Below are 14,551 nucleotides of genomic sequence, written 5' to 3' on the forward strand. Positions count from 1 at the left end.
CATAAAATCATACATAATGTATTTGAATCATTCAAATATTTTCTCTGGCCCACACTGAAAGGTAAATGTTATTTCATATGTAGTTTGAACATAAAATAATTCTTCTAAAGACCTACCTATGTATTTGCATCTATCTATCTTCAAGCTGCTTACTCAAAATTGTCTTCAATACACTCCACCTGACACAGAGATTAATATAATTCAGACCAGCCATAAAATTGCCCCAAAAGCATGTAGAAGCATAATAATAATTCAGTTTATTTGTTGACATTTTAATTTTTCATAACAATTGTGTTCATTCATTCAATTCAGTGAACATATGCCAAATATTTCTAGGACCAGATGATTAGATACTGAAGATGCAGTAAAAATGAGGAGATAAACAACATAATTTCTGCCCTCATGTTGCTCAGAGTCAAGTGAGGGAAATAGATGTAAACAAATTATTACAAATCGGGATGATAGGATACTGCATTGCCTTCTATGGATGGACAGAAAGGAGAAACTTTCTGAGGAAGTGATATCTGATCAACAGCAGGAAGAATGACTACCAAAAAAACTAATGTAATCTTCGGTTACATTAATAAAAATTGAGTGTGCACAACCTCTCTTCACCGGTCCGACCATATTTAGAGAATTTGATTAAATTCTGGTCCCCCATTTTTAAAGTGATATTAACAAAATAAAGCAAAATCAGAGGATAACTGGGACTGATGGGTAGAGAATCGGATTTGAGTTCATTATGACCAAGAACTTTTTTTTAATTTTTTTTTTTTTTTAAAGATTGGCACCTGAGCTAACAACTGTGGCCAATCTTTTTTTTTTTTTTCTGCTTTATCTCCCCAAATCCCCCCTGGTACATAGTTGTATATCTTAGTTGCAGGTCCTTCTAGTTGTGGCATATGGGTCACCGCCGCAACGTGGCCTGACGAGCGGTGCCATGTCCGTGCCCAGGATCCGAACCCTGGGCCGCTGCAGCGGAGCGTGGGAACTTAACCACTCAGCCACAGGGCCGGCCTGTATGACCAAGAACTTTTAAAATACATTATTAAATTTATAGCAGCTTCTTGTCAAATGGTGTGTTCTCCATCCACAGATGTGACATCCAGAAAAAATATAGTGAAGTCGCGTCATAGAATCTTTCTCCTTCTTAATAATATAGACAAAATAAGAAAGCCAATAAAAAATATTTTACACAAAATGTGCCTTGTAACTCCCAAATGACATTTATTGTTTTTAATCACTATGGCAGACACACATTATCCAACCTCAAAACCACGCTCAAGCTGAATTACCTGAATTTAGAGTTGGAAAAATCCACAAGAAGTATCACCCGCAGTATTCATCTTTTGCAAACGATGTAGAGGCACAGAGAGGTTACGTGATGTTTTGGTTGCTAGGACTGCCATAATAAAATACCACCAAATGCCTGGCTTAAACTGACATTTATTTCTCATAGTCCTGGAGGCTGCAAGTCCAAGATCAAAGTATCAGTAGGTGTGGGTTTTCCTAAGGCTTCTTCCCTTGCCTTACAGATGGTTGTCTTCTCTCTGTGTCCTCACATGCCCTTTTCCTTGTGCAGGCAGGTCTCTGATGTCTCTCTCCCTTTTTAGAAGGACACCAGTCATACCAGATTAGGGCCCTACACTTATAACCTCATTAAACCTTAATTAGCTCCTTAAAGGCCCTATCTTCAAACATAGTAACATCAAGAGTTAAACCTTCCACATATGGGATGAGTGAGGGAAGGGAACACAATTCAGTCCATAACACGTGATTTCCCCAAAATTATACCTATTCAGGTTAGTGTCATCAATGATCCTCCCGCCACACAGTACCTTGATAAGGGTAGATGTGCAGATATTTTTGACATGCCTCACCCATATTGCCCTGTTACTGGGAATGATCCTACCCACGGCTTTGGGCCGCTGAAGCCTTGTTTATATTATACAAAGCTCCTACCTCTCTAAGCATGGCTGACTGGACAAGGGGTAGACTCTTGAAACAATTTGCACCAGTCATGCTCTTTATCCTTCAAGGATTTAAAATCGGGATTCAATCATCCAATTGGTCACCTGAATAGTCTTGAGATACAGGTGCAAGCTGAGGCTAGTACAGTAAGGTAACCATCTTTATCTACATTCAAGGAGAATCTGAAAAACCTAATCTTCAGAGAAAGAGAGAGACAAATGAGTAATGCAGTAAGGGTAAGCTGTGCCGCCCCAGAGGAAATAAGCCTAAGAGAATAGAACCCTGGTTCCTGACAACTTCCAAGTCCTTGGCTCTAATCCCTTGTTATTCCCACTTTTATGTCCTGTACTTGTGTACCAGGCAGCTGGAGGTGGTGAAATGCACAGACTCTGGAGCCAGACCACTAGGATTCTAATTTTAGCCATAATACCCATCAGCTAAGTGACCTCAAGCAAGTACTTAATCACTCGTGCCTTCATTTCTTCCTTCACCAAATGTGGATGATAAGAATAGTACATAATGTATAGAGTTGCTCTGAGGACAAAATAAATTAATGTGTGAAGCATTTAGCCCAGTACCTAGCCCAAAGTGAGCACTCAGCATATGTTAGCTTATACATACTACGATATCCTAAAATGTTACTTCCATGAACATTGAGACCTTGTTTATTGTTTTGTTCTAGGTTCTTAGAACAAAGAGTATACCATGTTGCCTTGTGATGACTTCCTTTTTGAAACTTAAGATATATCCTATTGATTGAAATCCAGAGCCTTGACTAAGATTACATCAATGAAACCTAACTGCCCAGCCAGTGAGATCTGAGGTACTAACATCACATCTAGTTTTTTTGAGCAGTTTCATCAAAAACACTCTTGAGCCATACCAAACATTAAACATGTAGATAGGCTAACCAATAAAGAGGTTCTGGAATCAAGCTGGTCTGAAATCATTGGAATGATCATCATAATCTGACTCATCTAGGATTGATAACTGTAGAGAAGAGAAGACAGCTATTATAGAAGAAGCTGTTGGGAGGCAGACACAGGCGGGGCTATTTCAAGTAGAAGGAGCAGAAGTTGTATTTCACCAATACTTGCAAACTCATTCTATTGTGAATCAACAGCAGCAAACTGATTATTTCCATAGCCTGAACCTAGCTGGCCTGCCCATTGGCATTAAAGGGAGGATGTCCCTTCAAAAGCAGCCTACATTTTGGCCAGGGTTTGTCCAGCACGAGTAATGACCATTTATACCATTAGACTTTGTGTGGTTCCAGCTAGCCCCCACAGACAGTCAAGCTCCCTTGTAATGTCGCGGGACAATTATAAGCCATAGGTCATATAAGAAAGATGGAGCACCAAAGTGGATGCTATAGGCAAGGTAAAAGAGACATCCCAAACATCCTGATTTGTTAGAACTGAACAGAACTACTTAAAATTCTCTCTGAGCCAAGACAGTGGTAAAAGCCACTCTCTTTACACCAGCACGAAACAATCATAAGTGATTGTTGATTCTTTCTGCATCAAGTTTTCAAGCTAACTGCAAGTCTAAGAGTCAAAATAAAAGACAAGTTTTTGGAAGCCTGGTATTGTGCACTACTCAAAGAATCATCTTCAGCTATTTATTGTGGAGAAGCACTATAGATTCCATAATTTTCTTTTCAGCCACACACTTACTAATTATGGGTATTTGTCACTGTCAAGAGCATCACAAATATAAAACACAGCAATTTGTATGCATTTAAGGTGAAAATGAATAACTATTAATGTACAAAACCAAAATTATAAAACATTTTTATTACAAATAAGTAATATATCCTATGCTCCGCTTTAATAGGTACCTTTTGAAAAAGATGAAACTCATAGAAGAATTCATTGCTAAATATCACTTTCTGATATTTGGACGATGCTAATGGTTCTTCTACAAGAAGGAAAATGTTCTAGAGCCGTTCTCATTCATCTGTCATATTTAAAATGATTTTTTGTGTGTTTAATGGATCTGAGTGCAAACACTTTTCTCTTTGCTTAAATAGATTCATCTCCTCACCTCATGTGTTTATTTGCCCAAGTTTAAAAGTTATGCTAAGGACAGAAAATTGCCTGTATTGATTATGATAGCAATTTGTTGAGCAGACTGTTAGAACATGGTTATCCTGAAGGCTTGTTCCAATTTACTGAATTGAAACTGGTAGGCATAGGAGATTTTGCCTACATTATGATCACCACCAAGTCAATGTCATGATGTCTAAATCTTGATTAAAATGTTACAGATTTCAGCATACCATTTCTGTTCCCAGCAAAGATAGAGTAGCAGAGACTAGATTTACACTAAAACAAGAATGAACCAGAAAAGCAGACAAAATATATGAAACAATGCTTTTCAAGACAGTAGACATCAAACAGAGAAGGCCAACGATCCATGAGAGACAGGAGACAAATAAGATAAACCTTATGATTGCCACAACTTACTACTTTGAGAGAGTTTCCAGGCCATGGTGCAAGGAGGAGGAAGCCAGGCAGAGCCCAGTGGATGCTCCGAATTGAGAAGACGGAGCTGAGGGTCTAAGAAGACCAATGCAACTGGAGTTTGCAGGACAAACTACTAGAGAGAAGAGAGCTACGTAGAGAAAAAATTCCAGAGAACTACAAAGGGTCTCCATGGAGTATTCAGCAGAGAACAAATCATCACATGCACATGAAGAAACTGAAGCTAGATAAAGAAGCACCAACAGGATTGGAGGGAAAAGTGCCTAACACTCAAACAGGATCGGGAATAATGACTATTCCCATCAGCCAGAATGAAACACCTCATAATTCAGGGAGCATTAGGCAGAATACTCAGAAGAGTCTTGCCTCAGGACTGGGGAATAATTAGCGCTAGATTAAATGCTACTCTGGTCCCACCCAACAAATCTTGAAAGCAAGATCCAGAAATATCAAACTGTTTCCAAGTAATTTAACCACATCTGATAGCAATCTCAAAAATATTTATATGAAAGCAAATAATCCAGCACTAAAAGAGATAAAATTTACATCTGCCATCCAAACAAAGATTATTAGGCATGCAAAGAAGAAGAAAAATGCAACCCATTTTTAAGGAGAAAAATCAAACAATCTAAACTGACCCAGAACTGACAAAGATGTTAGAATTACCAAACAAGGACACTATTGTGGGTTGAATTGTGTCCCCCAAAAAGATATCTTGAAGTTCTAACCCCTGGTACATGTGAATGTGACTGTATTTAGAAATAGGATATTTGCAGATATTCAAGTTAAATTGAAGTTATAATGGATTAGGATGGGCCCTGATCCAATGACAGGAGCTTGAGAGAAAGCGCGCCCCTACCAACATCTTGATTTTGGAATTTTAGCCTCCAGAACTATAAGTAAATTAATTTCTATTGTTCTAAGCCATCAAGATTTTTTTCCTTACTTTTTCTCCCCAAATCCCCCCAGTACATAGTTGCATATTCTAGTTGTAGGTCCTTCTGGTTGTGCTATGTGAAATGCCGCCTCAACATGGCCTGAGGAGTTGTGCCACGTCCACACCCAGGATCCAAACCTGAGAAACCCTGGGCCACAAAGCCAAGCACACGAACTTAACCACTTGGCCATAGGGCCAGCCCCAAGGCATCAAGTTTGTAGTACTTTGTTATAGTAGCCCTAGTAACAGATATCAAACCAATACAGACATCAAAACAGTTATTGTGTTTTAGATGTTAAAAAAATGTTATGTAGAGACAGGGAAAATATTTAAAAGGCCCAAAGTGAACTTCTAGATATGAAAACTTCACCTGAGATGAAACATACAGATGGGATTAGTGGCAGAGTAACTATTTTAGAAAACAAAGAATACTGAATTTGAAGACATAGCAAAAGAAACTACCCAAAATGAAAAGCAGAGAGAAAAAGAAAATTTTTTAATGAAAAAAAGCTAAATTGGACAACTTTAATCAGCCAAATGTAAGTGTAATAATTGGAATCCCCAAAAGAGTAGAGAGAAATAAGGGGACAAAAAAATATATGGAGAAATAATGGCTCAAAATTTGCCAAATTTGATGAAAATCATAAGTACATAAATCTAAGAACCTCAAAATACCACATAAGGAATATGAAGGAAAGTACATCAGGGCACATGATAATCAAATTACTCTCAACCAGTGATAACTAAAGTCTTAAAAGCTGCCAGAGGGAGAAAAAAAGCATGTTACAAAAGGACAAAGAAAATTATGACAAAATATTTGTTCTTGGAAACAATGAAAGCAATGAGACAATGGAGCAACACATTTAAAGTGCTAAAAGGAAAAAATACTGTCAATCTATAATTCCATACCTAGCAATAATACTCTTTAAAAATGAAGGCAAAATTAACACTTTTTCAGACACACAAAAGCTGAAATAATTGATAACCAGCAGATCTGTTAATGAAAATCTTTCAAGCAAAGCAACACCAGTGGAAAATATGATCTACACTAAGGAATGGAGACCAGAAAAAGGTAACTTATGATTATCTTTATTTGGGTCTTTTTTTATGATTTAAATTTCTTTAAAAGATGATTGGCATTCTTTACAAAGATAATAACAATATATAGTAGGGTTTATAACTTGTGTATAGGTAAAACATATGGAAACAGAAGCATAAAGGCCTGGAGAGGAGAAACAGAAGCAGAGTTCTTAAACCATAGATAAAGTAGTGTAGTGTCAGCTGAAGGTAGACTATGCCAACTTAAAGATGTATACTGTAAACCCTAAAGCAACCACTATAATAACCAGAAAGTTATAGCTAAGAGTCAACGAAGAAGAGAAAATAGAATCACAAACATTCCTGAATTAACCCAAAAGAAAGTTTAAGAAAAGAGAGAGAAATGATCAAAGAACAGGTGGAACAAATAGAAAAGTAGTAGCAAGATTATGAACTTAAACCTAATATCAATAATGGCATCAAGTGTAAATGATCTATACAACCCAAATAAAAGGCAGAGATTGTCAGATTGAAATACCATGACATACCAAGGTAATACTAATTGAAAGAAAGTTGGATTGGCTCTATCAATAAGAGCAAAAGTAGATTAAAGAGCAAAGGATATCACAAGACATAAAAAAAGTCCATTTAATAATGATAAAAGCATCAATTAACCAAGAAAATAGAAGAGTTTTAAACATTTATGCATCTAATGACAGATTTTCAAAATACATGAAGCAAAAATTGACAGAAATGCAATGGGAAAAAAGAAAAATCCCCAACTGTAGTAAAAAATTTTAGTACCCATATCTTAATAATTGATGCAATAAGTAGACAGGAAAATGAACAAAAACACAGAAGCCTTGAACAACATTCATCAACAACTTGACCTATTGTCATTTGTAGAACACACTCCTCTACAACAGCAGAATACACATTTTTGTCAAATGTGCAGTGAACATTTATCAAAATAGACCATATTCTGAGTCATAACGCGTCTCATTAAATTTAAAAGTTTTCTAGTCATAAAACTGTGTTCTCTCTCTACAATGAAATAAATGTAGAAATCAATAACAGAGTGATATCTGGAAAATCCCTAAATATTGGAAACTAAACACACTTCTAAATAATTCATGAATCAAAGAAGAAATCTAAAAAGAAAAATAGAAAGTGTTTTAAGCTGAATACAAATAAAATTACAAGCTATTAAAGCCTATGAGATGTCTCTAAAGTAGTACTTATAGGGAAAATCTTTAGCCCTGCAGTATATATCTATGATATTATCAAAGTAAAAAGGTCTCAAATCAATGAGCTCAGCCTTCACCTTAAGAAATTAAGAAAAGAAGGGCAAATCAAACCCAATAGATGCAAAAGAAAGGAAATAACAAGGATTAGAATATATATCAATGAAATAGAATATAAAAAACAGAGAATCTATGAAACAAAAAATTGCTTCTCTGAGAATATTAATAAAATTGGTAAACCTCTAGACATACTAATCAGGAAAGAAAGAGAGAAGACACAAATTACCAATAGCAGGTATGAGAGAGTTGACATTAGAACAGATTATACAGATATGAAGAGGATGGTAAGAGAATATTATGAACGACTTTATGCCAATAACTTCAAAAATTTAGATGAGATGGACAAATTCATTGTACATCACAAACTGCCAGAGCTGCCTCAAGATGACTTAGATACACTGAACAGCCCTACATTTATTTTTAGAAATTGAAATTGTAGTTAAAAACCTTCCAACAAGTGAAACTCAAAGTCCGGATAGCTTCATTGGTGGATTCCACCAAATAATTAAGAAAGAAACAATATAGATTCTACACAAACTCTTGTAGAAATTTGCAGAGGAGGGAATACTTCCTACTTCATTCTATGGTGGCAGAATTATCCAGATACAAAAACATTACAAAAAGGAAATAACATCATTATCCCTTGTGAACATCTATGCAAAAATTCTAAACAAAATTTTAACAAATCTAATCTGAGAATATATAAAAAACAATATATCATGAGCAAGTGGGGTTTATCTCTGGAAGGCAAGATGGGTTTAACATTCAAAAATCAATCACTATGATTCACCACATTAACAAACTAACAAAGAAAAATGCTGGCATCTTGATAGATGCAGGAAAAACATTTGACAAAATCTAGTATGTATTCCTAATTAAAAACTCGAAGCAACTGAGAAATAGAAGGAAATTTCCTCAACCTATGGAAACTGTATAGATAACATCATACTTAATGATGAAAGAATGGTTCCTCAGTTGATTATGAGCAAGATGAAGATGCCTGCCTTTACTCTTTCTACTCAAAATTGCACTAGAAGTTCTAGCCTAGGTAATCAGATAAGAAAAAGAAATGGAAAGCACCCAGATTGGAGACAAAAAAGTAAAACTGTCTATTCTCAGACAAAACAATTCATCAATGTAGATAATTTGATGGAATCTACAAAACAACTGCTGGAACTAATAAGTGAGTTTAGTAAGATTGCAGCCAAGCTATCAGATAACTGCAGCCCTAGCTGTCATTTTGTTTGCAACCTCACAATATACCTTGAGCTAGAAGCATCCAGTTAAGCCACTCCCAAGTTATCCCACAGAAACTCTGAGATAATAATTGTCTTTTAAGCCATCAGATTTTGGGGTTATTGATTATGCTGCAACAAATAAATAATGTAAGCATTACAAACCTGTTCCTTCATTTACTAACTCTGAGCTAGGCACTATGCTTGGTATTAGGGATACAGTGGCAAAAAAAAAACATCAGCAGAGTTCCTGCTTTCATGGAGGTTATATTTTGATGGGGATGGGAGAGCAACAAGAGACAGGCAATAAATGAGTAAACTAATTAATAATAATAATAGGTGATAAGTGTTTTGGTGACAGTGAAACAAGTTAATATGATGGGGGAATCATTACTCTAGACAGAATTTTCAGGAGAGGTGAAATTTAAACCGAGACTTGAATGGTGTGAAAATCTAAAGACGGATGGTTCCAGGCACAGATTTCAACAACGGCAAAGTCCAGAGGTGATCATAAATTGGTCTTGTTGCAGGTCCAGCACAGTAATGGTAAGGGCCGAATCTTGAAAGACAGAGATGAGCAAATATTGGTTTCCAGGTCAAATCTTGCCCAAGGCCTGTTTTGGTATAGCCTACAAGCTAGAATGGCTTTTACATTTGTAGGAAGCCTACAAGCCTTCTAAAAAAGAAAGAGCAGATATGACGAAGATCATTTGTAGCCTGCAAATTCTAAAATATTTACTATGTTGTTTTTTACAGAATAAGTTTATCAGCCCCTATCGGTCAGGCTAAAGAATTTACATACATTTTTCTTTTTGAAATTTCTTCTTATTTTTTAGTTGCAGAATAGTATTCCGTTGTGTGGATGTACCACACTTTGTTTATCCATTACCTAGTCAAAAGACATTTGGGTGGTTTCCAGGTTTTGATGCTTATGAATAAAGCTGCTATAGACATTGAAATATACATATTTTAAGTGTGAGGTTCAATCAGCTTTAACAAACGTATACATCCACTTAACCACCAGCCTAATTAAGATATAGAACATTTCCACAATGCCTGTGAGTTCTCTCCTGTCTTTTTCTAGTCAATCTCTAACCATTATTCTGATTTCCATCATCAGAGCTTTTTCCTCATTCCCAGAAGATCATGTAAATGGAATAATACAGTATCTGAGGGGTTGATATTCCTTTTACCCTAAGAAGAATTAGTAAGCAATTGAAGACTATTAAGAGGAAAATTGGTACTGAGTTGTATCTAAAATTTTCTTTTTGGCTACTGTCTGAAGAACAATGAGTAGATGATAGTGTGCCACTTAAGTATTCTTTTTCTTCCCATCTTCTGGGGGGGCATATGGCTCAATAAAATTCCGGGGCAGACCAGAATTTACAGGCTGGCTTCAAATCCGTGTCGCAAAGCTGGATTCAAGAGTTCCATTCAGGGCACCAGTACTGCTTGTGCCGTTCCCGGTTCTGCACAGCAGATGGCCCCAGAGCCCAGTCCCTGACCTCCGAGTCCGCCCGTTGCAGTGGGAGCCGGACGCCGCCAGGCGACTCCCTACGGCGATGTCTGCGCGAGTGCGGCCGCTAGCGCCGAGCGGTCCCGGTTTGCGCCGAACTTGGGCAGCAGCGAGGATCCGCCAGCGTTGTCGTGCCCCGGCTGCAGCCGCACCTTGGGCTGGCCAGAGATGTGTGCCCGCCTCCGACGCTCGGCAGAGGCGTCTTAGGCCAGGAAGAGCTGAAGTTCTGCTAGATCCCCGTCCAGTCGGGGACGGTCCATTCCACGGGGACTTGCTCCGGATAGAGTGCGTGTCGGTGGATCCCGACAGGCAGCGCTTTTAGGCGGCTACCCAGGGGAAAAAGTGGCCCCACTGGCTTTAGAGACAAGGAAAGGAAAGGGTGTCTGAACTAGGCTTTGGAGAGAGCGAATGGGAGGAACGCGTGGGGCAGGTTGGAAAGCAGAGGGGACAGCCCGGACTGGTGTTAGGTGTCTGGGAACAGACGGAGCGGGCTGGGTGGCTCAGGGCAAGAAAAGCGAAGCAAGTAGACTTGTTTGGGTGGAGGGTTGCCTAGGGAAACGGAACACTTAAGAGCCTCTTCTTTCCCCTCTCCAGCCTCCTCTCTGGTGCTGAAGTCACAACCCCATCAAGTCCTCCCTCTTCTCACCCCTCCCTCTCTCCTAAAGCCTGGAGGAAGCCGAGGCGCAGAGGGCTGAGAACGAGACCAGAGTGGAGGATGGAGAAATAGCCTTGGGGAGCCGTGGAAAATGAGGCCGACACCCCTGCTGCAGTTGGTGCTGCTTCTCGCCTTGCCCAGGAGCCTGGGGGGAAAAGGGTGTCCGTCTCCCCCCTGCGAGTGCCACCAGGAAGACGACTTCAGAGTCACCTGCAAGGATATCCACCACATCCCCAGCCTACCGCCCAGTACGCAGACTCTGTGAGTACCTGGGAGAGGAGTGGGTAAGACCCAGAGGCCAAGGGCAGCTGGAAAGGTGGACAGAAGTGCACAAAAAGAGCTTAAGAATAGGCCAAAGGGGTGAGTGTGTGTGTGTGTGTGTGTGTAATGAGTAAAGACTCAGTTGCCCAAACTTGGGACTGCTGACACTCTAGTTATTCATAACACACGAAAAGGTAACAAAACTTTGGTACAAGATGAAAGTGAGAATTGTTCTTGCTAAAGAGCGCTTTGCCTTCTCCTAGCCCTGGCTGAATCTTAGTTTTACTTCAGATATTACTAAGACTAATGGCAACTCAAGAGTTGACCTTTCTGATCGTATCTTGGGTAATGAAAAATTGCAAAAAAAAAAAAATTATTTCTCCTTTTAGTCTCTCTAGATGGGAAATTATCTTTGCTGGTCTGCTGATTCAACAAATAGTTGACAAAAATTTGATTGGGGCTCTTTTTAAAATATACCCTGTATGAAGGTAACTTTGTAGGAAGCACCTGCGTTACTTTCTCAAATGTGAACTGCACACCGACATAGTGCCTCCAGAAATCTCCTTTGGGATAGGCGTGGTAGAGGTATGAAGAGATGAAATTTTGTAAAATACACTTTTTATCTGCATGTTAAATGTTGCCAAATTAGGAACTTGAGGTTAAATAAGTTTTACGTATGTCTGTTCCCTAGCAGACGTTTAAATCAATGAAAAGATCATTGAAGACAAGACTAAGGGGAAAAAGCTTTCTTGAGTGGTTAAAAATAGAACAGAAATAAAGAATAGTAAAACAATCTTGGCTCGGTAAACCCAGTTAAGGTAAGAAAGTGCAGGTTATTAAGGAGAATGTAGATAAATGAAAAGCAGTGGTGAAGCTGTACTTCAAGAGTCTCTCAAGAATTTAGCTTATAGGGCCGTTTAACAGTAGATGATGAATGTTTCATTCAGCATAGGTGTGTGTTTCTGCTCTGAGATACCTCAGTTTCTTATCTCACCAGGATGAATTAGTACATCCAAATACTGCTCCATTTTCCATGCTGCCACCAAAGAATAAAATATGCTCTTGTCCTCTTAGTTAAACCCCTGCATTGACTCCTTGTGGCCTCCGGGGTAAAACCCTTTTTACAACCTACAAGATCCTTTAAGACCTAGCCCAGTCTTTCTGTAGAACCTCATGGTTCCTAATCTGATTTCCACTCCTACTGAACAGAATTTCTGGCACTTTCCCCAAAGTTCTTTGCTCTCACCACTGCCTTTGCCTTCCCTCCCACATTCTATCCTCTCTGCCTAAAGCAGCTTTCCGCCTTTCTTCATCTGGCTAACGCTACTCCAAGATCCAGATTAGGAGTCAATTCCTTCAAGAAGCTTCTCTTGACCCATGACCCCTAGGCTGGTGAGCTACCTCCCCCCCACCAACATTCTGTGCATGAACCCTATCCTAGTCCTTACATACTGCATAATTTTCTGTAATTTGTTATTTCCTTACATGCCCACCCAAGTAGGACATGAACTTCTCTAACACAGGGACCCTGTCATTCAACCCTGAATTCCTCACACACAACTCAGGGCCTGGAACTACTTCAGTGCTCAAAAAAAAGGCTTGTTAGGTGGATGAGTGAACAAAAAAATATCCTAGTCTCAGATTGTCCACTGTGTGTTGGGGAGAAAGAAGGCCAGAGATATTACTTCTTCAGAGACTTCTTAAAAGGTGGTAGAATTTCAAGATTGATTGATGAGAAATGTGGCTCTGACAATAGAAGAGAACTTGGAGTTATCCTGTTTATAATTCCACCAAATGTTGAGGAGAAAGGGTAATGTTGGAGAAAGAGCAATGGAGTAGGAGTCAGGAAACCTGCATTCTCTTCATCTCTTTCTCATTGACTAGGAGATAATTTATTTGGGAGAGAGGACCCAAGTTTCCTTCTGGTTGAAAGAGAGGGTTCAATTAGGTGCTTTCTGATGTCTATGATGCTAATGAGAATAGTCTGAGGGAATCTGCTGGATCACAAACAGTAAGAACGGGATATGGACAGTGGCAAGGAGAATCTGACCTTGAAAACAATGGGGGCAGGGGGCAGTAGAACTCTTTTGTGGAAGGTAAACTTACGAGAGAAGTCAACTAAGTAAAGCTAACGATTATATTGTGCTTATTCCTGTTCTCAGCACTTTACATGAACCCAACCCATTGAATCCTATTTGTGAGGAAACTGAGGCACAACAAAAACAAAGCAATTTGCTCAAGGTCACACAGCTTATAAGTGGTGGTGCCAGGATTTGAAATACCACAGAGCTGTTCTCAGATGAAAGTGGGTCTCACCCTCTCAGCCTTTTCCCAGTATGGTCCTGAGGCTTTGGAGAAAGAAGGTTAAAAACTAGTGGTGTCCAACAAGCCACAGATAACCTTGCAAGAATTTAGAAAATAGGAGGCTAAGGGGAAAAGGAAAGAAGGGCAAAAAGAAGGAGGAGAGGAAGAAAAAGAGGATGGGAGGGAAGGAGGAAAAGAAAGACTATATCTAGGTTATAGAAGGCATTCCCTGCTGAAACAAGCCAGACCTTTGTCATTAAAACTTGTTCTGGGTGGTAACCTCCTTGCTGAATCTAGATGCTGTGTAACCACTGCCTAGCCGTTTTACAAATTCTTATGGTGCTGAGAGCAATTCTTCCTAAGCATTATCTTCTATCCATATGTTGTGGTGCTGAAAGGTAAACAGATGGCCTCTTTCTTCACTATCATATAACTTCACATAACCTGGTAGATGGGTGGGAGAGTTATACTGTTTGTGGCTCTCACTGAAGCAGTGGTTCTGAATCTTTTTCTCCACTTTCCCCGTTTTCAAAGGCGTCTGATACACTCTCATTATAATAGTGGTTGTAACTAGGTGGGAAATAAAAGAGAGCTGGTAGCCCTATTCCCCAGTGGAACATTCTAGAATCTTTGATATACATGTAGTTTGAAAAAAATTGCTCCCCCCAATTGAGAATTACTGATCTAAGAGAAATTAAATGAAGCAAGCAGCATAAAATTAAAACTTTAAATTTTGGCATATAATTATAAATCATATTACCTCAAAAGCAAAGATAGCGAGATTGACCTATCACTGTCACTCAGAAAGTTGCCATTTGCCACCTCCCTGCATGAGAGGACCATC

At 38.9% G+C, this 14,551-nt stretch overlaps 1 protein-coding gene across 2 annotated transcripts in view; it reads left to right on the forward strand.

The window, feature by feature from the left end:
- Positions 1-10,588: 10,588 nt before the first annotated feature.
- The window catches only part of TSHR (thyroid stimulating hormone receptor), a 152,548-nt gene continuing 148,585 nt past the window's right edge, over positions 10,589-14,551 (forward strand). Inside the window, exons 1-2 of one of the 2 annotated variants that reach the window (XM_008536736.2) lie at positions 10,589-10,772; positions 11,082-11,403. In XM_008536736.2, coding sequence (XP_008534958.1) covers positions 11,234-11,403 — 170 coding nt within the window. In that variant the 5' untranslated portion in view covers positions 10,589-10,772; positions 11,082-11,233. Of the gene's footprint in view, positions 10,773-11,081; positions 11,404-14,551 lie in introns of those variants that run through there. The other variant, XM_008536743.2, reaches the window with a different exon arrangement.

This window comes from Equus przewalskii, chromosome 25 (assembly GCF_037783145.1).
Source record: "Equus przewalskii isolate Varuska chromosome 25, EquPr2, whole genome shotgun sequence".
NCBI classification, from domain to species: domain Eukaryota; kingdom Metazoa; phylum Chordata; class Mammalia; order Perissodactyla; family Equidae; genus Equus; species Equus przewalskii.